General features: G+C 44.9%; 1 protein-coding gene across 1 annotated transcript in view; it reads right to left on the bottom strand.

Annotated features, from left to right (window-relative positions):
• Positions 1-9,119: 9,119 nt before the first annotated feature.
• The window catches only part of GAPVD1 (GTPase activating protein and VPS9 domains 1), a 65,595-nt gene continuing 47,150 nt past the window's right edge, over positions 9,120-27,564 (bottom strand). Inside the window, 9 exon segments of the mRNA XM_033122354.1 lie at positions 9,120-13,015; positions 14,304-14,501; positions 17,421-17,493; positions 19,443-19,656; positions 20,158-20,345; positions 21,230-21,389; positions 21,696-21,805; positions 23,409-23,538; positions 24,656-24,778. Coding sequence (XP_032978245.1) covers positions 12,875-13,015; positions 14,304-14,501; positions 17,421-17,493; positions 19,443-19,656; positions 20,158-20,345; positions 21,230-21,389; positions 21,696-21,805; positions 23,409-23,538; positions 24,656-24,778 — 1,337 coding nt within the window. The 3' untranslated portion in view covers positions 9,120-12,874.

Here is a 27,564-nt window from a genome sequence, read left to right as displayed (position 1 = left end):
GCCAGAATGATTTGTATGTTTTAGAAACCATAGGGGGGATGGAAACATGTCTCAGAAACCCATCAGGCCCCCCGTGGGGAGCCATGGGAACTAGGGTGTTTTACCAAGAGGCCTCAGAGGGAAGAAGGCTAAAGGAAGAGCCCCTTGGTTGGCGGAGGGGGAAGCAACCTAGCTGAGTTCAAGGTCATTTGGGAAACACCAGCGGGAGGCAGATGCATGCGTTTACTTCCTCTCCTGCATTCAACCAACATTTGTCGGGCGCCCACTGTGCGGTTGACCACAGGAAACTCAGAACAATGAAGGACACACACTCAGATACAAGCCGAAAATAAAAGATCTAATTCAGAAAACACCTACTATGTGCCACAATAGGCACTACTGAAATGCCATACGTGATCTCATAGAATTCCAACAGCAATACCGGGATGTAGAAACTATAAAGATCCCCATTTTTCAGATGAGAAGATGAGGCTCAGAGAAATTGAGGAGTTGTCCCAAGCTGTATCGTGGCCTGAATTTCACTACCACTACATTAGGTTGAACCATATGGAATTGCTGGTATTCGGCTGTTTGGAATCCACAAAGGGGGTAATTTCATATGGTTCACGCTAATATATTAATATTTCCTAGCTAAGGGCCTTTTCTCGATACGGAAACCTCTAACAGAGGCAGGATAGGGGTAGAAACGGTGCGCAGAGCTGAGGGTTGCAGAATCCAAGGAGCAGCCAGCTTCGTGGCTCCCTGGGGATGAGGGACGAGAGCCCTGTGCTTTTGCCAAGGCTACTGGACACTTGAGTCCCATATCAGCTCAGAGGCCTCACTCAGTGGGTGCTGAATAAGTGGAAAGAAAGCTCCAAAACGCTCAGCCTGTAAATTAAAAGCACTTGTGATTTGGACCATACTAAGCAAATGTTAGCTGTTTGGTTCTTATGATTTATTGATGATAATAAATAAACCTTGAGCCTCCCATACGTTTGCAAGGATTACAGGTAAAGTTAGTTCTATTTTTAGTTTATTTTAGGGAACTTGGAAAAGGAGAGTTGGGGGCGCTCTGAGAGCAGAGTGAGTAACGGTCCTGGTTTGCCTGGAACTGTCCCAGTTTCAGTCCTGAAAGTCCAACAGCCCAGTTAAATTCTCAGTCCTGGGCAAACAGACAGTTGGGTCACCCTCTCCCAGAGGGGACCTGGACTCCCAGGGTCATGGATAGGAGGCATCAAGCCTGTTCCATTCACCTCTGGGCAAACAGCCCCTGTGTGCCAAGCTCTGTGCTTTGCCCTCAGGGTGGCAGCAGACAAAGCTTTTCCTTGTCAAAAGAGCTGTCTGGGGGACCCTGGGCTTCTGTCTCAGTGACAGCGCATGTGTATACAAGGGCAGAGGACGAGGGCAGGGAACAAATCTTCACCACACAGCTACTGGCCACGTTCTGGAACAGCCACTGAACATCCATCACCTCCCTCATTCCTCTCAGGAAAACCAACAGCCAGAGGGACGTGTACCCACCTTACAGATGAGGAAACAAGTGCGCTGATGAAGTGACTCACCCAAAGTCACAAGTAGCTGGTCAGCGTCTGAAGGGCTGAAGAGGGATGGCGAGACTCAGCTTGAGGGTAGACGTGGCCCCCAGAGAAGAGGTCAGTCTGAACGAGGAAAAAAGAGGAGATTCGATAACATTTCTGGAGCCTTGCAGCTGTGTTCCGTTTAATCACAGACTGCAAATTGAATGAAGTTAAGACAGTGTTGCCTCTTTGAATTTCCCCCAGGCCCTGTTTAATGAATAAATAGGCATGATTTGTAATTAGCTTATCCATTGTGCAAATGCTTCTAGAGCACCTGAAGTGAGTTAAACATGCCCCCTGCAATCCTGTCGACAATATTAATTCACTCAGCAAACCTTTCTTCCTGGTCCAGCGTGACTGCGACCGAACGATCATCACGTATTGCTCTGCAGTGGACATATTGAGAAAAATTGGGATTTTTCAGCCTGGAAAGATGAAGACACAGTGTCCTCATCAGTCCCGCCTTCCGGTGTGGGATCTGGAAACTGCAAGTTCAGTTTGTTTTCATCAGCAAACGCTAGATAGCCCACCAAACAATTACCCATTTCCCCTCTCAACGAGCCTTTAAAAATCCCACAGCTGCTCACAGGAAAGGCTTCTGGTCATTACTGCCACCTCCCTGAGGAGCCCCCAGCTGGGGCTAGGGGTCCCCACCCAACTGGGCTGCCTTTCTTTGGTGCAAGCTGTCATCTGTTTGCAGGGGCTGCTTGATACCCACCTGCAGCCACTGTTTGAGTCCACTAATTTCTGCCAAGCTAACGGGCATCCTGTATCATTTATCCTGTAATTGGGGCAGCTTATCACGAGTTTTGCCTGGTTTCCGTGCTAACCATGTGGTTGCTGCTGAATTCCGAATCCTAACATTTCCCTGTTCGGAGCTAATGGGAGGGCCCTCCGGTACAGGTAGCTGTCTTGATTGCCTCCATGTTTTCCGGCAAAGGGGTTTCCATTCATCTTCATCATGGGCTCAATCTGTGCGCAGAGAGGAGGCGGCCGCCCCGGTGGGGCCTCTCCACCCAGTCACCTGGAGGCTCTCTCTCATCTGTTCCTCTGAGTTCACAGCCACATTTATATTCCGCCTGCCCTGCTGCTTCCTCATGGGCTCTATGAGGGATCTATAGCAGCCAGACCCTCTCCCTCAGCGCCCCCCATGGGAGTCCATGTGCCAGCCTATTACACAAAGGAGGAGAGAAGGTCACCGTTTCTTCTGAACGAGGCAAATCAGGAGGTGGAGACTGTCCATCTCTTCTTGCCATGGAGTTGACACTAGGAAGTGGACATGGTCCACGTGGAGGGCTGTGGGGAAGTGGGCTTTCCCTGCTCCAGAGACTCAAATTCAGTCTGATCTACTGATGCCCACTAGGTGCCAGGCTCTGTGCTGGGCACTGGGGAGGCCATGTGTGTCCAGCCCTGCCCTCACGGGGTTTACATGCACAAGGGGGTGTGCACACCAGGATTAGGATAACACTGAACCATCATTGGCACCGTCTGTACAGTTTGCAAAGCTCCTTCCGCTCCCACTCCCATAGACCCCCCACGATCCTGTGGGGCTATTTTGCAAAGGGGCAGACAGACTCCCATCAGAGCTGAAAACAAGAACACAGGAGTCCTCTAGACCTGGATCAGATCCTGGCTCTGCCATGTGTTTTCTGTGTGGATTTGGGTAAGCCACTTCACCTCTCTGAGCCTCAGATTCCCCATCTGTAAAATGGGGCTCATCCTGCTTCCAGCTCACAGGTGAGGGTCCTGTGAGGTAATATGTATAAAGCACTCAGCTCTGTGCCTGCACGTGCTAATGGTGCCAAGGCATCACTGTGACTAACAACTTTCCCCCTGTTGTACCTCCCTGGAGAATCGGGCATGAGGGCTCCCACAGTTCTCAGCACTGTGTCCTGTGAGGTTTCCTAGTGTTAGAGCCTGTCAGAGCTGGGCTCAAGTCCTGTCTTGGTTACTCACTGGCTGTGTGACTCAGGGCTGCTGCCCATCTGTAAATGGGGATAATCACCTCGTCATGGGTTGCTATACCGTGTTTCTCTGAAAATAAGACCTAGCCGGCTGGACCATCAGCTCTAATGCATCCTTTGGAGCAAAAATTAATGTAAGATCCGGTCTTATTTTATTATAAGACCGGGTCTATAATAATAATATAATATAATATGATAGGTCTTATATTAATTTTTGCTTTAAAAGATGCATTAGAGCTGATGGTCTAGCTAGGTCTTATTTTCAGGGAAATGGTAGAAAAGCCTTATAGAGACAGAATAATGGCTATTATCTGCCTCAACACAGGGTGGGCCAAGAGGAAGCTGGTATGTTTGTGTGTCTAATGTGCGGGACATGGATGAGTTTTGGGGTCCATCTAGAGCTGTCCTAGTAAAGAGTTCAGGGGGGAGGGGCTGGTTGGTCCTTCTTTGTCTGGGAGCCTCTGCTGTGCGGGGCATCCTGACCCCTCCTCCAGAAAGGCCTTCACGGGCAGCCTTTTCAGCCAGTGGTTTGTACCTGTCTTGGCCACAAGATGTCACCCAAGGAACAGCAAAGCAAGGGCCTGCAGGGAAATTGGCCAGGCCAGACCTCAACCCCAGGCAAGAGCCAATTCCAGCCGCAGCCCTCTCACACCACCCTCCCTTTGGGAGGCCTCAGGAGAAGCGCCCCAAAGGCAGGCATACTATGGTGGGTTCAAGTCCCAGAATTTCCTGCAGAACATGGTACTGTTGCCCCAGAGGACACTTCTGGGGTGGAGACCCCACCTAAATTAATAAATAAATGGGGATAGTGATCCTGATATCAGAGTAGGATTAAACCGTGCCTGCGGGATTGGGGTGTGGGTAGGCCGTCCAGACAGACAGCCTCTCTTTGGTAGGATTCGGCTTGCAGCCGGGGCAGGTGGTTGTGGTACCTGAGAGACTCCTCCCCGCCCTGTGCCCGATGGGGATGGGGAGGAGAAGCCTTACAGGTGACACTGGCATATCCTCTTCCTCTGGTGCAGCTCCAGATGGTCCAGCAGGGCCCTTACCAATTCTTTGAGGGCGGCCACTTGGTGCCTGGATCTGGACTGGCGAAGAGGGGGACTAAGGCCCCCAGCCTGGGGCCCCCAGCCGACTAGGGGGCCATGCGCAGTCGGAGTCCAGGCCCCTACCCTCACTCCCACCCTATCCTCCACACGGCAGGAACCACTGAAGCCTGGCCAAGTATTCTGGGGTCTCCAGACTTGAGGACCGGCTAGAGCAGGAGAACCGGGTGTCCTGGGCCCCCAGCCTGACCCTCCAGGACCCACAGACCCTAGCCGGACCCCTGGAGGCCAGAGAGCACAGCTAGGGTTCCTCGCGGATGGGGACTTGACGGCTGTGCCCCGTGCCAGGCTCCTCCAACCTGGGGAGGGCTGACCTCGGTGATGTGGCCTCTCCCTCCCTGGAGAGTAGGGTCCAAGACAGGGTGGTGGCCAGGCTGCGGGGGCTGGAGCGAAGGGCGCTGGCGTGGGCCCAGGCCCAGCCCAGGCCCACAGAGAGCCCACGGTTGGAGCTGCAAGGAGCCAGCACGTCCCAGTCTCCTCTGGGCCTGAGCCACAGTGTCTTCCCAGAGAAGTGAAGAGCCGCCAGGCCCTGACCACATGAAGGTAGGGGAGGGAGAGCCCCTGTCCCCGAAGGGGTCCAATCTGGGAGAGAAATATAGTGGAATCCCCACACTGTCCCCTAGTCTACCCCCATTTGCAAACACTCGGGGACACTTATCATTTGGGGTCAGACAGTCCCCACGGAAACACAGGCAACAGGGAGATCACAGGGATGGGGCCTCATTGGAGAGGGAGGGGAAGACGGGCATCGGGGGAGTCTTCCTCAGGCAGGGCCGTCTGAGGCAGGAGGAGTGGTTACCGGGAGACACTGAAACCACAAGGGTCAGCAGGGCAAAGGCTTAGAGGCGGCAAAGTATGATTTACTCTGGGGTAAAGGGGGGAGTTTTGAGGGGCTGGAGAGGAGCTGGAGCAGGAGAAGGGACAGAGCTTACGGCTGAAAGCAGGCTGGGATCAAAATAGAAAAAGAAGGTTTGGGCAGAAGAGAAATCGGATGTGCCAGGAGGAAGGGCGAGAGGGAGGCCTGGAAACCAGTCAGGAGACGGTGGTGAGAATGAAGGTGGAGAAAACGGCTGGTAGTGGAGGCACATTCAAGGCATATTTCTTCAGGAGCCTCTGTCCGAGGTTTGGCTGATCCAGGGACTGGGGACAGGGAAGAAAAGTACCAGGGGCGGGATGGGGTGAGGGCAGGGGCACTTAAGGATTGCAAGCATCCAAACCCAGAAGGGTAGAGAGGAAATATTCAGAAATGGTCTCACTGTAGTTATTATTCGTGACCACAGCCCTACAGAACTTAAGTTCACAAAGGAGCCTTTTAGTTAAAAGAGGGTTGAGTGATTTCACGCTCACAGGCTTTGCACGTGTTCCTGGACCATTTAGAAGCATAGCCAGGGCTGCCCCTCTTTCTGTGACCTCTCTGCTGGCTGATGTCGGAGGGGAGGGCCTCTCCAAGACTTCCTGGCCTGTGCTGTCATCCATACTGTTATCAGTCCTGGTTCAAGTTCATTAAAGCAGGTTAGAAAGCAGTTTGGTGCCTAAATTTGTGTCCACCGGCCAGAGTCTCAAGTCCCCAGTTGAGGCAGTTCAGTGCGCAGCCTCTTGTCAGGGGTTCCAAACACCCACCGTACTTCTCGCAACCTCCACAGTGTCACTGCATTTTTGCTACACCCCTCAATTAAATGCTAGCATGGGAGAAATATATATACATAGGACAAAACCAGAGACTGAAAGGGACCCCTGAGGTAATATAGACCGACTCAGGAAAAGCCCTCCAAGTTGTCCATTGCCTTAGGCCTTGTTAGTGGCAGAGCTAAGACGAGACAGAGCATCTTCAGGTTTCCATACGTGGTGCCATGGCCACACAACCCTCGAAACCCGTGGCTTTTCAGTAAGTGGCCAGAGTGAGCCGGCATAAGTAAGAAACCTCTTCAGGCTCATCGGCGTGGCCCAGCTTTGCTGTGCAGAAGGTGCCGGCGGGCATCACTGATGACAATGTTCACCTTCCCCTCTCCTCCTGCCCCTTTCTTTGCACTCACCTCCTCAGGCCTTCCCCTCCACCAGGCTGCCTCCCTCCCCGCTTGCTACTCCAAAGCTGCAGCAGATAAGCCTCACCTGTCATTATTACCTATCACAGCCACAAGAAAAGGAAAACAGGGCTGCTGGTGATAAAGAAGTGAGGTGGGCACGAGGGAGGTAAATTAACCCGAGTTGGAAGCCACATATCGACTGGGGGCCAGAAATAGGAAAGGGGAGGCAAAGATTCTCTCAGCAAGGGCAGGCCAGCTGCTCTTAGGGAGCAAAAGTCAAGTCAGAAGCCAGGGGCTGCTGGGACCAATGATGTCATTTTACACTGGACATGGGTTATGAATGGAAACAACAAAACAGAAACGAAACGGCCATTTTAAAAACTAGGAGAAAGAGGAAGATTAGACAAAAAAACTTTTCACACAGAAATTTGAACATTGCTATCCTCTGGAGATGTTTAGCAACTTGAAGTTTGGGAAAGAGACAACTTTTACGTAACCTGACAGATTGCGAGTAAAGAAAACAGTTGGATTTAAGCCCATAAATAGAGCCATCTTAAAGGATAAACTGGACTGGCTGTTGGGCAAGAGTTCTTATCCATTAAAAGGGTCCTCCTCACTCACACCTGTGGAGCCAGTGACTGTTTAGGCTTCCCTAAACAGGTTCCTCTTGTGGGATGTGGGAAGAATTGAAGACCTTCTCCAGTAGACCGCAAATTTTAGTAAGCGTCATCAGTCACGTGGGGAGCTTGTGAGGAATGCAAAGTACTGGGCTCTTCCTCAGAAATTCTGATTCCGGGGGTTTGGGGTGGGACCATGTACATCCCCAGGTGGACGGTGCAGGTGGGCCACTGGTCGACTTAGGGAAATGCTGGCTCTCACGGTGCTTCTCAAACTCCCTGGAGACTAAGTCACTGAGAAGACTTGAAGATTCCTCGTTCCATCCCTTATGGATCCTGATTTACCAACAGGAGTACCAGGTGATTTTCAACAGGGAAGTTTGGAAAACAAAGGTTTATAGAATGCCCTAGGGCACTTAAAAATGGACCAATTTCGGGCCCCACTCCCAGATTATATATTTGGTCACTGTAAGATCAGATCCCTTGACTGAACTCACCAGGTGTTAATGATCCAAACATCAGCAGCTATGTATTTAAATCAACAGCTTTGATGACAAAAGTTGTGTCCAAAGCACAAATTAGGAAAGCTAAAGAAAGCAGAAGAGAAAATGTGGATACTTTTCTCGGGGGCATCAAATTTAATGGTTTTGACCAGCAATTTTTGAAGGTGTTGGATTCCTAGTTAACAGAAATAAGATTACCATGATTTTCATGTTCATGGTCTACAACAGGTTCAGTGATTTGGAACTGAGAGATATTTCCATCTTAGCACAAAAGATGGAAGATGTTTTCTGGACCCCCACAACCCGAGCTTCCCAGTAGCTCTGGTCAATTTTTTAAAAAGTCTATGCACTGCAATTTGGTACCCTAAGAAGATGGAAAAGGATTCTTCTGGGATGAAATGACTGAAGAGAAAGCACTTCAATGAATACTTAAACCTTTAGGTAGAGGACACATTTATAGGCAAGAGGAGCTGCTGACCTATTTCACTTTTCAGGATCGTGACACATTTTACAGGAAGCACTGCAGGGAGGCCTAAACAGTCACTTGTTCAGCATCCTTTGGGAAAAGCTACAGAGCCACTTACTTGGAGGGAGGATTGAGTGGGTACAAATGTAACAGGAGTCCAAGGGACATAGGTAATTCCAAGTTGGCAAGAAAAGTTGAATTCTATTTTCAGTTCTAGGCAAGTCGCAGCATTAATTTTAATACTGAACGGACTCAGTGAAAACTGAGTCCTAATGTCTAAATGGTTCCTTCTACATGAAGAGCTATCAACATTGGGAAAGCACAGTTCCACCAGCGAGGGGAATCTGAAGAGAGAGCTTGCCTCTGTGACAAGGGCTCTTTGTCTAATAGCAACTCCCCTCAGCTGAGATTAATAAAGGCTTCAGTGACTATGGTGATTGGAAGCTTTGCTGTCAGAACTAAGGCTTGATGGACGGCTACCAAATCCAGAGGTCAGCGAGGAACTGGGTTAAAACAGCAGATGTTCGGGGGCAGCTGGTTGGCTCAGTGGGTTAGAGCACGCTCATAACATCAAGGTTGCTGGTTCGATCCCCTCATGGGCCACTGTGAGCTGCACCTTCCACAACTAGATTGAAACAACTACTCGACTTGGAGCTGATGGGTCCTGGAAAAACACACAAGTTTAAAAAAAAAAAAACCAGCAGATGTTCACCATCTCGTTGGTGACAACTGGACCATTCTAATTCCTTCCTGTACCGCACTTAACAAGTATCCTTAGATGTTCAGGTGAAAAAGATAAGTGTGAATTCATGGTGAACATTAGTAATATTCGAGAAGTCAAAGAAACTTGCAGAAATGCTTCTGAGTACAAAACAGAGGATGGAAACATAAAGCCCAGTGAATTCAACTGCTCTCCCCTTTTAATCAGTTTTACAGAATATCATAATAGTCACATTAGGAGACAGGATGGGTTTCCTGTACATATACAAGACTGTGCACGCTCATTAACTGAGGCTTATAGGTTTCATCAGTTTCAAGAGAGGCAGTACAAAGCTTTTTAATACAGGTGAAGCACAAGAGAGTGGTAAACAAGACAATTATCAACTCAGCAGAGGTGAATTCTTAAGGCATGAGGCCCCTGCCCACACTGCCTGCCATTAACCAAGTGGAGAGGACTTCCTCTCGTGAACTTGACCCGTGCTGAGGGGACCTGTGGGACCCGGCAGCTCCACGGTGACGCCACAGCTCACCCACACCAATCCTGACACTGAGGCAAACTATACCTTCCTCTGTCCAAGTGATCTCAAGAGGAGTAAAGCTATTCCTGGTCATCCTACTTCTTGGGCAACCTACATTCTAAGATATTTAATCTGGCAAAGTTCTCAAGCATTTTGACATTCAAAATATTGCAACTATCTCATCAGTTAATCTACTTACTAAAAATTCTTTGAGCTTCAAGACTGTTTGATTCTCACCCCCCAAATTACGGCAATTGCATACAGAATAAATTCACCAGACTTAAAAGAACTAAAAGGAGGGCGAACACTGACTTTTCCTTAAAGAAGTAAAGCAGGAATGGAGGGGGGTAGAAGAAAAGGCAGGATGCACAGATGGAGGAAGCTAACTCCATTACATTTCTATCACGTCTACGCGATCCACTAATAATTTTGCGCAAGTATGGTCCTACTTTCCCCTTTCACACCCAAATCACAACAGAAAAGGGAATTTTTAAAACCTCACTCATTTAAAACACTTAGTTGGCCTTTCCTTGGCCCCAGATGGGCTTCCCGGGCAGGCAGTAGGGAAACGGTGCCCACTAGGCACACTCAGTCAGCTTCAGATGCTTCCAGCTCGATACTGTTTGGCAACACTTTGTTCTATTGCTTGGGCACCTCAGGACCACAGACAAAGTCCACGTTGAACAAAGGCTTCTGGGACACAACAGGAAAAGAAAAAAACCATGTATCACATCTACTTGCAATCCCTCACAAAGCCCAATTCTCTTACTGCAGCGATTTAATATCTGTATCAAAAAGGCTTTCTTAAGCAGGGTTTTTAAAAAGAAAAAGCAGAATGCAATAGCTGTGACTGAGATTTGACCTAAAGTGGAGAAAGAAAACAAAACATTTACCAGGTTTATTAAACAAACCATTCTACAAGGAAAGACAATCTTCAATCTGTGGATTTCTTAGCTTTCTCCAGCAGCAGAATATAAACACAAAACACAAACTATAAGGTTAATTCCACACGACTTCAGAGCACTGAGCCACTGTCTTCCCATTAGTTAACTGTGTAAATCCAGGTAATAATCAGTGGCTACCGAATGTTTCCTATGGGTGATTGTGTCCTTTTGCACTAATCCTTCATGTAAAATAAGTACTGGAAGAAACATTCAAAGAACAACTATTCCTCTTCCCTGAAAGCGCAAAATCAAATGACACCCTATCTTCTACCCACCAAATGCTAACTTCAGAAATCAGCACTACAATAAACCCTGCCATGAAATCCAGCCAGTGATGGTTAGTGCTGAAGCAGCCCTTGCTCCTGACAGAGGGAGCTGAGCTGGGTTCTGCGTCTCTGCCAGCTCCTGGGTCAAGACCCGAGCACCCGCCTCCACCTCAGAGGTGTCACTGAGGGTTCTACCTTCACCACTGGCTCAAGCCCTGCAGTCAGCCCTACACCCCAAACTCAAAGAAAAGAGCCCTGTTCAGTGTCCACATCTTCAGTTATCCCTATGGAATAGACTTAGTAACCACTGTAGAGGAAAAAAACACATTGACTTCTGAGTTAAATCCTATAACAATGAATTTCAACTATTCCAAGTCTTCTATTGACCTAACATTTATTGAATCAAATGCTGAAGTAAATGGACTCGCTTTAGGTCTCAGAAATCGTGTTAGACCGTTTTGTTGGTCTTGTAAAGTATTTACGATGGGATTTGACTTCTAATACCCAGGCAAGTTGCACAGTTACAGTCCATGAAGCACATGACTGTACACCGATTTCTTGACCTAACATTGAAAAGGACATTTTGTAGTACTAGTTTAATTCAGATCTCTCCCTAAAAGGCAGAAACCAAATCCCACACTCCTATGCCACTTATTTCGGTATTCTTAAAAGAAATGAACGAGAAGAGGTGGGGGCATAAAGAAAAATCCGCTTCTTTAGGCACAATGAGACACAGAGATCTTGGAGAGAGGGAGAAGACAACCTCCGCATTCATCTCTTGAGGCTGTTTGTCACAGTTCCCTTAAAAATGCCTGGAAATGCTGTCAGCAACAAGGGACTCAAGGGATGGGACTGAGTCTGTTATAAAAGAAGCTAAACATGATTAGGAAACACACATAGTGAAACCAGTCAGGGATGACCATGTATAAGACTTGTGCTTGAAGGTCTGGTGTGCCTATTGGCTGATTTCTCAGACACCAAAACCCATTCCTGATTAATTATCAATATACAATCAAACCAAAATATTGAAACACGTATTTTTTCAGAAGAGTGAAATAAAGGCACAGAAACCTGCCAAAATAGATTTTTTTTCCATAAGAATAGTATGGTTGGTTAAAATAGTTTATCACTAATAAAACTCGTTATCACTAGAGCACACAATACAAATTAGTTTTTTAAAAAATGACATTCACCGAATTCCTGGTCTGCGCATTCAATGTGAATAATCATCAATATATATTACATTTAAAGGCTTATAAGGAGCTCTGTTTGGGGTTTCTACACTATACTTAGTATTTCAGATGAGAAGTACCACAATAAAGTATTAGGTGTCTACTGTTCCTTTGTATGTAATGTGTGGCGACTAAGGTCTCTCTCCTACAGCAGGCTCAGCGATGTCCATGGTGAGAAGTGTCTGTGACCTACTCAGTGACTTTCGTACTCATCAAACGCAGACCTGTGCACCAAACTCCACACCTAAAAGTTCAATAAGCTGTATTACATTTTAATAAATATTTGTGTGGTGTTTTTGTTCTTTGCTTTTAAGCTCAGCTTAAATTTTGTCAAGGAAACCATTTCACAAGAGGGTACATCACAATCTACTATGAGCAATATTCCTTGTTTATTAGAATCTGAAGATGTCCATATTACATCAAATATAAATATATATTATATTTACATTTCCTTCTTAGCTTTTCAATTTAGGTGAGTGTATTTATAGATAATGCCACTAATGTCACCACCATTATAACCCTCAGTGCAACTCGTATTTTCCTTCCACTGGATGCCTATAGGAGTTAGCATCTTAAAAGAGGTGTACTTTTCTTTTTTAAAAATAAAAGGAAAGAACAGGTATCCATGAATGGAGATCTAGGAATATTCTAGGAGATTTTGCTTTGTTTTTTAATATTTCAAAATACCTGAAAAATGTGGTCCCTTTTTGCAGTACTATTCTCCACTTGGGGACAAGAAAACAACAAAATATGCAACTCAGAAAGGAAAGGAGCCTAAAGAAAAGAGAACCTGCTTGTTAGCTCATTAATCTGTTTAGTAAAGATCTGTCTGAAAATGTCTGAATGCTGTACAATATTATACAAAAACAATCTTCAGCCTTCAAAGCAGCTGGTCCATTTTCTTCACGATGTGTTTGCCCATCTGACAGTCTGCTGCCTTGGTGGGCCTTGGTCTTGGTCACTTCCGGTCATCAATAGTTTTAATGAATTCCACTGCTGCTGTGAACTGCATCCACCAATAGGACTCCTCTCCAGACAGACAGCTGGCATAAAAGCTGCTGATATATTGAACAGTGGACAGCAGACAGGGTGGATTTGCCTAGAGAAGTGAAAAATAAAGAGAGTCAATTACCCAGATGTGTGGCTCTGCAAAAATCATTTAGGTTAACATTTTCCAATGTTTTTCTGTGAAAGAGATATCAGTGCTTCTGAAAACAACCCCTAAATTCCTTTTTGGAACTATTTTGTAAACCCTAGCTACTATGAGCAGCAACAGTATACTGGAAAGGCAAGTGGGCCTCTAATCCTAGCTGACCTAGAGCTTCTCTATTCTGCAAATCACTTAAACCCATCAGTGGGTTTAGTTAGGAGGCTGAACTAATCCCAGTGGACTTAACTCAACATCCCAGATTCCAGAATGTTAGATAAGAAAATAAATGATGTACGCAAGCTGAGTTCTAGCTGGTTACTAAGTGCAGGCCGAATCAGCTAAGAAGGAAAAACCTAAGAGAGATAATGTTCCCTCCATTGCAAGAGGCAACAAAGACATCTGCTTTTTCACCTTCTTCATGTGGAGAGAAAGGACACATGTGTGTCAAGTGGTTAGAAAGATAAGACAAGTCCTGCTTGTTAAAACAACCTTGAACTGGCTCTGTGTAAGGACTAGACACATCACATGTGGGAGAGAGAAGAGCAGGGGCCAACCGGAGCAGTTACGAAGGCTGATCACACACTGATCCTATAGGTTTCTGACTCAAAGAGTTCGGGTTGCAGAAATATTGCAAACTAAGAATTAGTAAGATATGTGTCAAATATACTTTAGACATCAACAGATGGGCTGAGCTGACTGAAACACATAACTGATGCAGTCACTTGTCTGTGTGCTCCCAAATCACATGGTCTCCTTCAAAATGTTCAAAATAAGCTGTTTACATCATGAAATTTTAATTTTAAAGTCAAAAAACGACAAGAGATGTCAGTACTTTTTAAAATAACATGGTATAGTTACAAATTAAGAAGCTGGAGGAAGAGAGAGATGATTGGCAAATTTAGTAGTTTGTGACAAGTACTCTGAAGAATTCAATGTGAAAGAAGATGCTAAAAGCACATTCATTCATTCATTCATTCAATAATTATATACTGATCCCCAACCAAGAACTTCAGGCACTGCTTGAAAAGCTGAAAATGTTTACCTAGGAATCTGGTCCTCCCATCTTTTCTTTCGAAAACCCTACCTTCTGGACAGAACAACACTTGACAGTAGACACTTTCTTTCTGGATAATACAGGGCGTAAGACTTGGAAAAGAGCCAAGTTCTCTAACATCCTGCACCACTCTGCACTACCTGCTCAGAATAAACTCCCCACTCGTCGTGGGGAGGCGCCCACCTTTATCAGTACAAACACCAGAACGGGAACGAAGTCGTCTGCTCCCGGGACAGAGTCCTCATTGGCCAGGCTCAGGAGGTTCATGATCGTGGAGCACATTCTCAGGATGCACTGGACTTTGTCCCGCGGGGTTTTGTAAGCACTTATCGTCCTGATCTCTGACTGTGCAGACGGCCACGGTGCCTCCCGAAGATAAACCTAAGTGAGACCACAGACAGGCAGGCAGGCTTGAATCTCATGGCAACCAGAGGCAGCGACCACAGAAACCTCCTTCCGTCAGGAGGCAGAAGGGGAGGGTTTTTGCCTTTTCCCTTCTTCGGTAAAACCACACTGCGGTTCCTTCCCCTTCCACTAAAGACTGAAGCTTAACTTTTAAACTTTTAAATAATATGCTTTATACTTTAAAAAGATATTCATTAAAAGAAAAAAGGGCATACAATAACACAGAACCTAGAAATCATAAAATTCCAAACAATTACCTTTCTTGAATAGCTATGGTGGGATTTCTCTACATGCAGTAGCTGATTCTAAAAGCACAAACAAGCTACTTTTCTTGAGAGAAAAAAATTTAAAAATTAGTAGGTGCCTTTGCTGTAGTAGCTCTAGAAATAACAGATTCAAAAAATCGAAGACAATTAAGAACGTTATGCTAATCAATGTTCATTGGTGGATTTTTAATCAACCAACCAGAAAGCTCAAACACCTGAAATTTTCCTAATAAGAGCTGTAGGGCAGGTAAAAATGCTACCGTGTTTCCCGAAAATAAAAACTAGCTGGACAATCAGCTCTAATGCATCTTTTGGAGCAAAAATTAATATAAGACCCGGTCTTATATTATATATATTATTCTATTAATATATATGTTAATTATGTATATTATATTATATATAATTATATAATATATTATATAAGACCCGGTATAATATAGTATTATATAACATAATATAAAACCGGGTCTTATATTAATTTTTGCTCCAAAAGAGGCATTAGAGCTGATTGTCCGGCTAGGTCTTCTTTTCGGGGAAACACGGCAGTATCCATAACTAAAGGTAACTTTGCAACAAGTTCCGATCAGTTTCCTCTGCTGGAACAGCAGTTTCTGTGACGCAGACGTCGTGCCTGCACACCAGTGGCCCCAGGGCAGGAGTTCTTCAAGGCAAGCTCTACCTCCTCTCCACCACAGGGTCCCTTTCCATGCCTGGGAATCAACCTTAATCCTTGGAGGACTCTTCGAGAACTTCACAGTTAGACCGAATTACCTCTAATGCAAATAGTGTTACATACTGTCGTGCGGGGCGGCCTGTGGGGTCTCTGGTCCCGCTCCCCACATAAGAACGCAGGATATGGTGAGGCCAAAAAGGAACACCCACGGGGCCATAGGTAAGGGAGTCATACCATTATAGTCTCGCTGGCGGCTGGGTTGGAGACACAGGAAGCAGGAGCCACAATGTCCGCAACCCGCCGTGCTAACTGCAATCCGCACTTGCTAGCTCAGCCACCATTTGCTAGCCCCCATTTTTTCTGCTAGTGTAGCTATGGCAGTTATATTAGTGGCCAATGGCTCACTGGTTACAGCTGATGGCCAACTAGCCACAGCTGATGGCCATCCAATCACAGTTGATGGCCATTTACTACCTGAGCCAGCACCTTTCCACATGAGGCCGAGAGCCTGGAAACTGCACTCCTGGCTCTGTCCCCACACTCCACCCCTACAGGGTCTCGCCACACAATCTATGCGACAAGCGTCTTCTGCGAGGGACCCTGTGCGAGGAGCCTGGAGGTGAATGCAATATCCTGGACACAGCCAGACTCTTTGGGCACAGCCCGGGTTTTTCAGGGCACCACCAGTCCTTCTGGGCACAGCCAGACTTCCTGGGCTTCTTAGGGTACCGCCAGTCTCCCTGGGCACAGCCACTCTCTGGGCATAGCCAGACTTCCTGGACTTAGCCAGGGCCTCTCAGGGCACTGCCACTCTCTCTGGGCACAGCCAGACTTCCTGGGCTCAACCAGGGCTCTCAGGGCACTGCCATTCTCTCTGGGCCTCTCAGGGTACCGTGCTGGAACAACAGCAACTCACGGTCAAGGTGCTTACATATTATCGATGGCGGCCGGTCAAGAAATAAAAGCAAACACCCGCCAGTTCCACTACATGGTGGTAAGTTCCCAAGCAAACAGTCAAGTGGTCCATTAAATTAGGGATAGAAGGCAATTCCCCATAGTCCACAGTCATTTACCAGGACTGTCCTGGGGTGAGGGACGACCTTGACGTCACCCTCAGCTCCCACGGAGGACTCAGCAAGCAATTCCTCCTGGGACTACAAGTCCCGCATCCGGGCTGCCTCAGCAAGCACTTCCCAGCTCACAGGGCCGCAAAGACCTTCGCTTTCTCCGTCTTATGCTGGTTGGGGAACCGTCCACGTCTTCCCACCCCTCCATGGGGGTCCAGCTGCTCCTCTTGGTCCTCCCGAGACCGAGTGTTCATACGCACAAACTGTTCCACCACCCTTCGGAGAACTTTGGCCGGCACCATACCCTGCTCGCTGCACCATGTGTCATGCGGGGTGTCATGTGGGAGACCCTGCTCGCTGCGCCATTTGTCATGCAGGGCAGCCTGCGGGGTCTCTGCTCCCGCTCCCCACATAAGAATGCAGGATATGGTGAGGCCAAAAAGGAACACCCACGGAGCCATAGTTAGGGGAGTCACACCACTATAGTCTTGCTGGCAGCTGGGTTGGAGACACAGGAAGCAGGAGCCACACTGTCCGCAACCGGCCATCCTAACTGTAATCTGCGCTTGCCAGCCACTATCTTCTTGCTAGCCCCCGTCTGTTGCTAGCGTAGCCACAGCAGTTATATTAGTGGCCAATGACGCACTGGTTACAGCTGACCGCCAACTAGCCACAGCTGATGGCCATCCAATCACAGTTGATGGCCATTTACTACCTGAGCCAGCACCTTTCCACGTGAGGCCGAGAGCCTGGAAACTGCACTTCTGACTCTGTCCCCACACATACTTTACTATACTTTGTTTCCTCGAAAAGCTGGTAACATGCATATAGGGCACACCGAGCAACTTTCAGTTCTCATCCCTCCCACCCCCAAATTCACCTACATTACCTCTGGGATCTGGAGAGCTCTGTGATTTGCAGTCACTACTTTAGACAGTCTCTGGATATGTTCATGAAGAACCCTGAAAACCCCGGAAACACATGCGTAAATACGTATTTCAGAAAATAAGGAACACAGATAGTAGTAACTGATTTCTTGAAAACATTTCAAATGTTTTAGACTTATGTCTAGATATAGATGACAATTCCGGGTGAGATGAGCTTTTAGCTATAAGTATTCTGTCTTGTCAAAAACAGTCATACGTAGGGTCTGCTTAGAAATGCTGAGGGAGGGCATGCAGGGCGAGTAGGGAAGTCCTTCTTTCCCAGGCTGGGACAGCACTCCAACGGAAGAGGAGGAGCCCTCAGCCCAGAAACTGCCGGGACACACCAATTAGGAAGCAGGTTGACAGGAAGTAGAGGGATCAACAGCCAGAAACCAAAGATCACAGATGCTTGGATGGAGAAGGGACTCTGAAAACACGCAACCTCTCATTTCACAGATGAAAATAATTAGGCTTAAACAGGTAACTGTTTTGCCTAAAGCCACACAGGGTCAACAGCGGGAGCTAAATCTGGCTTTCCTGGCTTCTAGTGTTCTCTGCAGAACACTGTTAGCTCTCCCCTCTATAAGACCTGCAGAAATGCCATGGAGGAGAGGGCAGGAACAATCTGCTTCAAAGCTGCTCTCTGAGTAAATACAGTTTGAATGTCCCCACTCCTTATCCCACGCTAGAAGCCCAAAACTGGTACTCTGGAGAGAAGATGGGTCCCAGCTGGCGTACTGGGTACAGAGGCCTGCGGTGGCTAAAAGCCTCTGAATTATGAACATGTGATACACACAGGTTGGAACAACCCTCGCCCACTCCAAGGAAAGTGAACTCTCAAATATACATGCAGTATCTTAAAATTTCCATGGAAAAAAACTCTTATAAAAGCCACGAATGCCCCACCCTGAGATCCTAGTACATGGACCCCTAGAGTCGCCGGTACAGTAAGTCACTGTTACGGCTGGAGAGCGTGATGGCCACCTCGACACACCTGGGGCAGAAACAGGGTTGTAAAGCAGAGAAAATACAGAGAAGAAAAAGAAAAATGCCGAATCATCCAGTCTCACTTTCCAAAGTAACCACTGTTTCCATTCTAGATGTTTTTTTTTCAGGATTAATGTTTTTTTTAGGATCACTTTTTAAAAAGAGTGTTACTGAGATATAAGTCACATACCACACAATGTCAGGTATTTTTTGATATTCAAACATGTAACTTTTCATTCCTAATAAATAATGAACGCATGTTAGAAGTCAAGCACTGTGCCTGATGCTGTAATAAGAGTGGTGAGTAAAAAAGCATTATGTTCCTGCCCTCATGGACGATCCGGTGGGAAAGTGCAGCATTCATCAGACGAACCAGTGCTCAAGAACAGGGGGCGATTTTGCCCCCCAAGGACAGTCAGCAATGTCTGGAGACATTTGTGGTTCTCACAACTGGTGCGGTCGGTACTGAGCCTAGTGTGCAGAGGCCAGGGATGCTACTAAATATCCTGCAATGCACACGACAGAACCCACATCAGAGACTCCCCTGGCCCCAAATGTCAGTAGTGCCGAGCTGAGAATCATGACTCTAAGAAATGTGAGACTGCAATTGTGGCAGGTGCTAAGGCAAGGTACACAGGCCTGAGAGCCCCGAAGGAGAGTTAACCTAGTCAGAAAGGTCAGAAAACTTTCCCTGAGGAAGTGACGCTTGAGTCAAGATCTGAAGGACAAGTGAGAGTATGAAGAAGGGAAGAACAGCTGAGGCAGAGTAAACAGCAGTGCCTTCCAACAAGGCCATCCAATCTTTATGCCCTCAGGCCTGATTCCCCACATCCCCGAAACAAGGCAATATCATTCTTTTTGATCTTTTAACTCTGATGGGTGAAAAATGGTAACATGCATTTCCCTTACTATTAGATGCCAAGTCTCATGTACAGCTCGTCTAAAACATGGGGCTAGCGGATGCGTCCCTAGGTAGTCCAACAAGGCACTGCACTCACTGGTCACGAAGTATGTCCCCATCCTGATTAGGGTAGAAGGCCAGCTTGAAAATCCGATTCATCACGCTCCGTTCAATGGCCAGCTGAGCATCCTGAAGCTGCTCTTCACTGGCATTTTGCCATATGACGTCCTGGGCCATGGCGCCGTAGAGGAACTGCAGGAAGTCTTCTACCTGAGCAGTTTTATCATCAGCTGCTGTGAGTTTCTGAAAGTCTCCAATGCAAAATAGTAATTTTTAAAATACAATACCTGAACAATTTTAAAAAGAAGAGCATAGAAATCATTTTAATCACTAGCTATGTAGACACTACGACTACACTCTTAAAGCCTAACGTGTCTGGACATGGTTTATTTTAGGAGAATATGCAGCCAAATCATAAAAATCAGTAGAAAGGTAAGAGATATGTAAAAGTTTAAGAGTAAGAGGTTTGTTATAAAAATGATACACTTTGTTTTAAAAAATGAGAAAAATTATGTGGATCCAAAACTAGCAATTTTTTCTAATTTTAAAATAAACTATAGATACCCAATTCAATAAAAATGAAATTAATGGTTTGACATCAAGGTTTAATTATTAAGAATCTATAAAATAACGGACTCTAAGGAACTGCTCTTAGACACATAGGTACTCAAACAAACAAGCAAAACAATTTCCAAAACTTCCCAATAATATGTGGCTGAAGAGAAATGCTTAACCTGAAGGTCTTTAGTTACCTTGAATGAATTCCCTGATCTTCTTTTCTTTGCTCTCCAGCAGCAACCTCACACACACGGTGGTGAAGTACCGATTGGCCACCTCTTTGTCCCGCAAAACCCTCTGCAGCAGCCGTTCCAGGTGAGCCTGCGTGGTCTGCAGTCCTTGCCGACACCGGGTGAGGTAAGCGATGTAGGGCGCCCTTTTCCTAAAAGGAAATATGCTTTCCCTGAGATCAGATACAGACAGTGAACACTCTCTTTGGAAACTAAGAATCCTAATTTTTCTTTAAAAAAAAAAGTGACTTCATAGATTCTGATTTTACAAATTGGCATGTCAGGCTGCAGACAACTGTCCTGAGGACGAACTATGTTGCCAGCTAAGAAACAGAACCATTCTGCCTGTTTGTGAAGAGTATCGCCTCCAGGGCTGAAGACTCAGCTACCTAACTTAGGATTCATTATTAAGTCCTTTCACATTGCTGGTCTGTTTATATTGGAGCATCGTCTCCACGCTGGTGGGACCTTACACCTCACAGGAAATTGACTGCTACAGGAAACTAAAATAACAACAAGATACAGGTTAATATGCCACTGGATCATTCAACATGCCAATAATTATTTTCACAGTCCAAATGTAACAATTATTAGAGCACCCGTTCCCTAGGCCTCAAAGCCCCCTCACTTCCTAAGCCTCTCAATTACGTTTTTCTTCTTCACTGAGAGCAAGCAACTGGCAACAGACAAAGGGTAGCAATTCCTAGGCCTACTCCTGCCTCCGAGTTTACAGAAGTAGTCTTTCCCGTCATCCTTACAAAAGGGAAAATTCTATCCCAGTTGTCCTGGCCTCACTCTGCTAAAGCTGTGTCTCTGCAAAGCTGAAACAAACTGCACTTCTGTTAGTAGGAGCTGCTCATTTATAACTACACTTGCAGACTAAAGAGACAAATGTGTTCCTTGGAAATGTACATCCAGGTAAACATAGCCAAGCTCTTTGCAGTAAGCCGAGATTCATCTCTGGAACAAGGACTGAGAAGAACACTTGCAGCTGGAAACAGGTGCCCGGTGAAGCGGGGCTGGGTGTAGTTAGTACCTGTAGTCCTCAGCAATAGACGCCAGCAGTTTCCTACACGTCCTGTTATCAAAGCGGCACACGCAACGCATCGTTTCTTGAAGTTGAGCCATTAAGTTCTTATCTTGTAAATTAATTGCTTCAGCTATTTGAATTTTTAGGAAGCATACAATTTCATTGTCTAAACAGAAAAATCAGAATTCTGTTACTGTTGAGAATTTCCATGGGCTTACATAAGCTGTATGCCATTCCTCAGCCTTTCGATGTCAATTCGGCTTTACCATGTAAAGTAGAACTAAGCGGTATTGCCACTCTCAATTAGAAAACACTTTAATGAACCCTCAGTAATCAAAGTGCCCTTAACTGAGACCATAATTGTATTAAGGTGAACCATATGGAATTGCTATAAAGCTGACAGTTGAATACTGGCAACTTCATATGGTTCAACTTTTATAAGAAAAAATGAAACTACCATGTAGCAATTTACCTTCTGGGTCTGTATGGTCTGGTAAACCGTTCCTTGTTGAATGGCTTAGCATTGGGAAAGCAACAGAATCCGCAGAGCAAAGAGCAAGCCTCAGTTTCTTTTTTGCATCTCTGGAGAATAAGTAAAAAATTCATTAATATCTTTATCCAGATATAGTCACCTTTTATGAACATTTACTACATAAATTAATATGCTACCTCAGAACCCAAATGTTTCAAGTGGTCATAAATAAAGGGTAATTTTTAAGTTACTGAGGCCTCACTTAAAGGAAGAGGCTTTCTGGTTACCCAAGGAGCAAGGCTGTGAAGTGTTCTGGGTAAGACCCATATGTGGTCACCAGCATCAGTCAAACAACGGGTGCTTCCTCCTCTCACGTGCTGAGGCCAGGAGAGCACTGTGAGGTGTCAGAATGACGTACTGCACCAGGGTGGGGAGGCACCGCAGAAGTCTTCAGAACCATCTCACCACCCAAACTAAGAATGCCTTCTACTGCAACTCCTGACAAATGCACATCCCAATACAAAATGAGCTCTCCACCGGGCAAGAAGCCCTTTCTTACTATTGCACTATTGTTTGAAACCTTTTTGTGCTGAGCCAAAACCTGCTTCAACTTCCAACCACCGAAGCACCTAGTATCACCCAGGGCAAAGCACCCTTCAGTGAAGTGTCGACTGCACAGTAACGCAGCTCTTCATACTCTTGTCTGCTGGTGGTCAGGCCCTTTGAGGTCCTACAGGGCATGAACCAGACCTTCTGATGCAAAGTAAGGCGCTGAAACACGTCAGAGAACAGGCCAGCGTTTGCTCCTCCTGCGGGTTTAACACTTGTCCTGCTCAACTGACTAGCTCTAAGTCTTTCCCTATAGGTTTGCTTCCTGTAAAAGGAGGAATTTACAAATCTAGCCTATCAAATGTAACATCCACCCACTATGCAAAGATTCATAACATATATGATGGTAAAGTCATGGCTGAAAAATTAAAATTCTGTGTGCCACTCCCTCCAATTTTACTGTAGGAAAAAAATGATAAAACTTCGTAATATTTATAAATAAAATGGTACTATTTAGAGTTTGCTTTAAACCAATGGGGGCAGGGAAGGTAAATATGAAACAATATTGGCCATGTACCGTGTTTCCCCGAAAATAAGACGGAGCCGGACAATCAGCACTAATGCGTCTTTTGGAGCAAAAATTAATAGAAGACCCTTACAGTAAAATAAGACCGGGTCTTATATAATACCAGGTCTTCTATTAATTTTTGCTCCAAAAGATGCATTAGAGCTGATTGTCCGGCTCCGTTTTATTTTTGGGGAAACGCAGTAGAAGTAACTGCTGAATCTGGGTAATGAGGACAAGCTGAGGGGGCTCCAGTAGGCTCACTGGGGACAGTCGGTTATTCGACCCCGCAGCTGAACCTCCCTTCTATCTGCCCCTCCCCCACATTTCTCGCAGGGGCTGGGAGCGTTGCATGGGCAGAGGCACTGCCACTTGTTTTGTTTTAATGACTTATGTGGTGCCTGTGAGCATATCCCTGAATTAAAGCCTTGGGTCTGTGACATCCACACATGAAGTGGCCTTCTCAGTCAACAGCCATTTTGTTCTTCTCTCTCTGCTTTTTACATTTGTTAAGTGACTCAAGGAATCACTTGACTTGAAGTGACTGCAAGGTGATGACAAGTCCAAACCTCAAAGTCCTAAATCCTATAGAGGAATACCTGTAGGAGAAAGCGGAATCCTGAGGGTGGGCCGCTTGGCTCGCCGAGTCTGGGAGATCATCGGCAGAGATGTTTTGCAGTGTTTCATCGCGGGGAGAATCATGAGCACTTTCACCATCACCCATAACCTCTGAACAAAACCCACCCCCCAAAAAAGGATAAGCAGGTTAATCTGGAATATTCTGGCACTAGCAATTATTCAGAGCAATCTCAATAATAAATTAGCAATATGCTTTACCACAAGAGTTCTCTGAGCAAGAAAGAAAACTTCAAACATTTAAACAAGTTATTGATAGCAACGATAATATATCAAGAGACCACCTGCTGAGAAGAGAATGGTTTTTCTCACACAAATCCTAATCAAAAACTAAAACAATGAAAGTCTTTACTAATTTAATAAAGATACGACTCTGTAATAAGAATCACTGAACCACAGAATTAAAAGGGGCCTCAGAAATCATTTTACACAACACCCTCATTTTATAGCCACGGAATCCTCCCCTATCAGCAAACAGCTTGCTGTAAATGCCTTGGCTAGCCAGTGGCTGAGGCAGACCGTGTGCTCAGGCCTCCCGCCCTCCTAGCCAGGTTTTCTCCCACTGCCCAAGAATGAGCTGGGAGTGAACTCACAAATGCAGCCAGGACTGCTCTGTGGTTCCCATGGTTCGTTTTAATTAATTTAGATAACTTAGATAAGAATACATGTATAAAATCAAAAGGCATAAAAAGTTCCTTAGTGTAATAAAGATACTGCGCTTACATAGGAAAAATATCTTTATTCTTAGGAGATAGTTTCAAATGCTTAAGGAAACAATATATATAAAGAAAATGGCAAAATGTTAACAATTGATAAGTCTAGGTAGAGGAAATATGGAGTTGCATTGTACTAGTCTTTCAACTTTTCTGTTATTTTACAACTTTTCAAAGTGAGAAGTGTAGGAAGCCCACCTCTCCCCAGATTCCCCCTCTCAGGATCCCTATGAGTCACCCCCAAACCAACTCACGTTACCAGTTTATCCATCTGAGATCCTTCCAGAGACACTCTGTGCACACACAGCACAAATACATGCAGTATACAATTTATGCTTCTATATACTTTTGTTTCCTCTTAATTTATTTTGGGGATTGTATCATATTTTTCTGTCAGCTATTCAAAAGTAGCTATTAAAAGGCGACTTTTACAGATCACCTTTATCACTATGATTTGATACAAAAGTTACTATTCAAATCTTGATGATGGTTATCACCTGTACTTTCATAGTTTGCCATCGCTCCTTCACTGGGGCTGGTTCGTTTAATGGCATTCCTGTATTTGTCCAGAATATCCTCAGCGACCTGAGCTTGTGCACTGAGTCTAGGGCCGGGGTCATCTGCAGGAAAGGAGAGGAAGAGAATCAGCTCCCCTCGGTTTGCACCAACTCTGATGTTAGTACGACACCAGGACCATAATCCCAGAGGCCAATTAGGAGATAAGACTTAAAAAAGAGCACATATCTCAACGTTAAGAGGCACCATGCAGCTGTCTACTCATCCCATTTCTGGGTCTGAGAGCCTCGCCAAAGCACAAAATTGGGAGGGTTAGCTCCACTCTTTCATCATCGCCAGAATTCTGCATGACACTGTCAAAAAGTTCAGTGCAGACTAAATGGATGATGGGTGATAAAATGCTTACACTCTAATCATTGTTAATAGCAATTCATGCTAACAGAACTTCCAAGAATGCATTTTTATATGCAGACTTCATTATTCAGACATCTCCATGCTGAAGGAGGGAAAAAAGAAGTATTCAACTTGAGAATTAAAGCCTATTAAATAATAATTAAAAAAATGCCTTCCTCCTTTCTTCCTTCATGGCTTTCTCTCTCTACACCACATCTGAAAACTTCGGATATTCATATTCTAGATCTCACCATGACCATGCAGCTGCTGGAACAGAGCACTTCTGTGCATGCAATGGTGTCAGAGGCACTCCTAGAAAATCCAGACATTGTTGGGGAGTGCTGGAATTGTACCTGGGGTGCACAGAGAAAAAGCTTATCCCAGTCACAGGGGCAGCACTGTTTACTGACAGGACCCTTATCCTGTCAGCAAAATCAGTGTACGCTTTCCTGGAGCCCAAGATGGCAGTCGTTAATTAACAGGTATCAAAGCAAAGAACTGCTACCAATCTATGGGACAAAATTAACTTCCGTAGTGAAATGCAAACTCCTGAGATAGATCTAGTCCAAGCATGTAACCATAAATATCTACATTCTGGTAGAATCCCATTTTTTAAAGTCTAAAAACACTTTAAAATCAAAAGATTTTTATATATGTGTGTTAACAGCAGCTAATACTAATAGCAGCAACATTTATTGAGCACTTACCACATGCCAGGAACTGTGCTAAGCACCTTTTATGAACAATCTCAATCACCACAAAAGCCCTACAGGGAGGTGCTACTGTCGCTCTCACTTTACAGAAGCAGAAATCAAGGTTTATAGAGGTTAAATAGCTATGCTCATAGGCTCTTCCATGAAAAAAATATTTACTATTTTTGTCTCCGTAAAATTGTAGTAAACACTAGAGAGAAAGGATTCCCAAAGTAATTTAATCTTTCTGTTATAATGGCATTTGAATGCGTGATCAGAAAGTCCTAATCTGATTTTCTTCAAAATGTAAACTGATAAAAACCTTTATCACTACAACATCTTTTTTTGGAGGGGGAGTACTTTTTGCTATTGGTTTTGAGTGCTCTGAAAAAGGGACAGTAAAATTTGGCTAAACATAATGAAAGCCATAATGTTGCTTATAATCTTTATCTCTGTAATGCCATTCATAAAAATGTTGTCCCAGGAAATTAATAAAAACAAACAAAAAATGCTACATATATGAAGCTGTGAGCAGTATTTTCATAGTAAAAAACTGGATACAATTTTAATGTCCAAAAGGAAGAGAACGTTCACACTACAATAAAATCATATGATAGATTATCTTAGAGCCAATTAAAATTACTGAAAAATCAACTATGTCTAGCAGAAACTGGGAGAGGGTTTATGAAATAACATGTGATAAAAGAAGAATACAATTACATACAGACTCTAATCATGAAAAGCTATGTACAAATATGGAAAGACTGGGAGAGAACATGAAAAAACAGGGTGGTGGGACTATGGGCAGTCTGTTAAGAAACTTCCTCTCAGAGTATTTTAAAATTGATTTAATGATAATTTTCAATGGGTCATTAATCAGGTAGAAGTTTCTGCACCAGTAGAGAAGTTAAATGGCTTGAATCACACACAAAGAAAATGAAATACTTTAGAAAAAATTTTACTCTATTCTGCCTAGCTTCTAATTTAGGCACCAAGAATCAAGAAACATGTATTGCCCAAAGACAAGTAAAAAATAATTTGTAACTTCTCCAAAATAATCGATTCAACATTTTAAAAACATGAGATTTCTTTAAGAATACTTCACTCTGTAAACGGTGGTGGTGGCCTACCACTGGGAACATGGAAAGAAAACATGAATTATCTTGCCAAAGGGATGCCTTTCCAACTCTTCTCAATCAGACCGTGAGTTCCTGAAGAACAGGGGTCATGTGGGATTTGACTTCATACCTACAACACTTAGCACAGTGCCCAGCCTGCGTCAGATGTTCAGAAGTACCGTGTTTCCCCGAAAATAAGACCAGGTCTTATATTAATTTTTGCTCCAAAAGACGCATCAGGGCTTATGTTCAGGAGATGGCAGCCTGAAAAATCATGCTAGAGCTTCTTTTCCAGTTAAGTCTTCTTTTCAGGGAAACATGGTATTGGCTGATTGAATAAGAGAGGCATGACTGCCCTCAGCAGCGAATAGTGGCCTGGAAGTACAGCTCCTGCTGTTCAAACCCGTTATTCCAGGAAAGTCGCGCATCAAATAAAGCAGGGATGTGTGCTAGGACAAGGAACTACATCTAAATATAGAGAACGAAACATGAGAATAACATGCATTTAAATGGGATTCTACCTGTGATATACTGAGTTCTTTGAGAAGGATGTTCTTTTGAAACCTATCCCATTTTTAAATAACAATCTTAATTTTAACTTAGCAGGATAACATATCTTAAAATCAAAACAAAAAAAGAGGTGAGAAATTAATTTCTCTCTCAATTCTCTAATCACTGGAAACTGTA

This window comes from Rhinolophus ferrumequinum, chromosome 12 (genome assembly GCF_004115265.2).
Source record: "Rhinolophus ferrumequinum isolate MPI-CBG mRhiFer1 chromosome 12, mRhiFer1_v1.p, whole genome shotgun sequence".
Lineage (NCBI taxonomy): Eukaryota > Metazoa > Chordata > Mammalia > Chiroptera > Rhinolophidae > Rhinolophus > Rhinolophus ferrumequinum.
The sequence above is the reverse complement of the archived record's forward strand: the minus strand, read 5'-3'. Positions and strand labels throughout refer to the sequence as shown.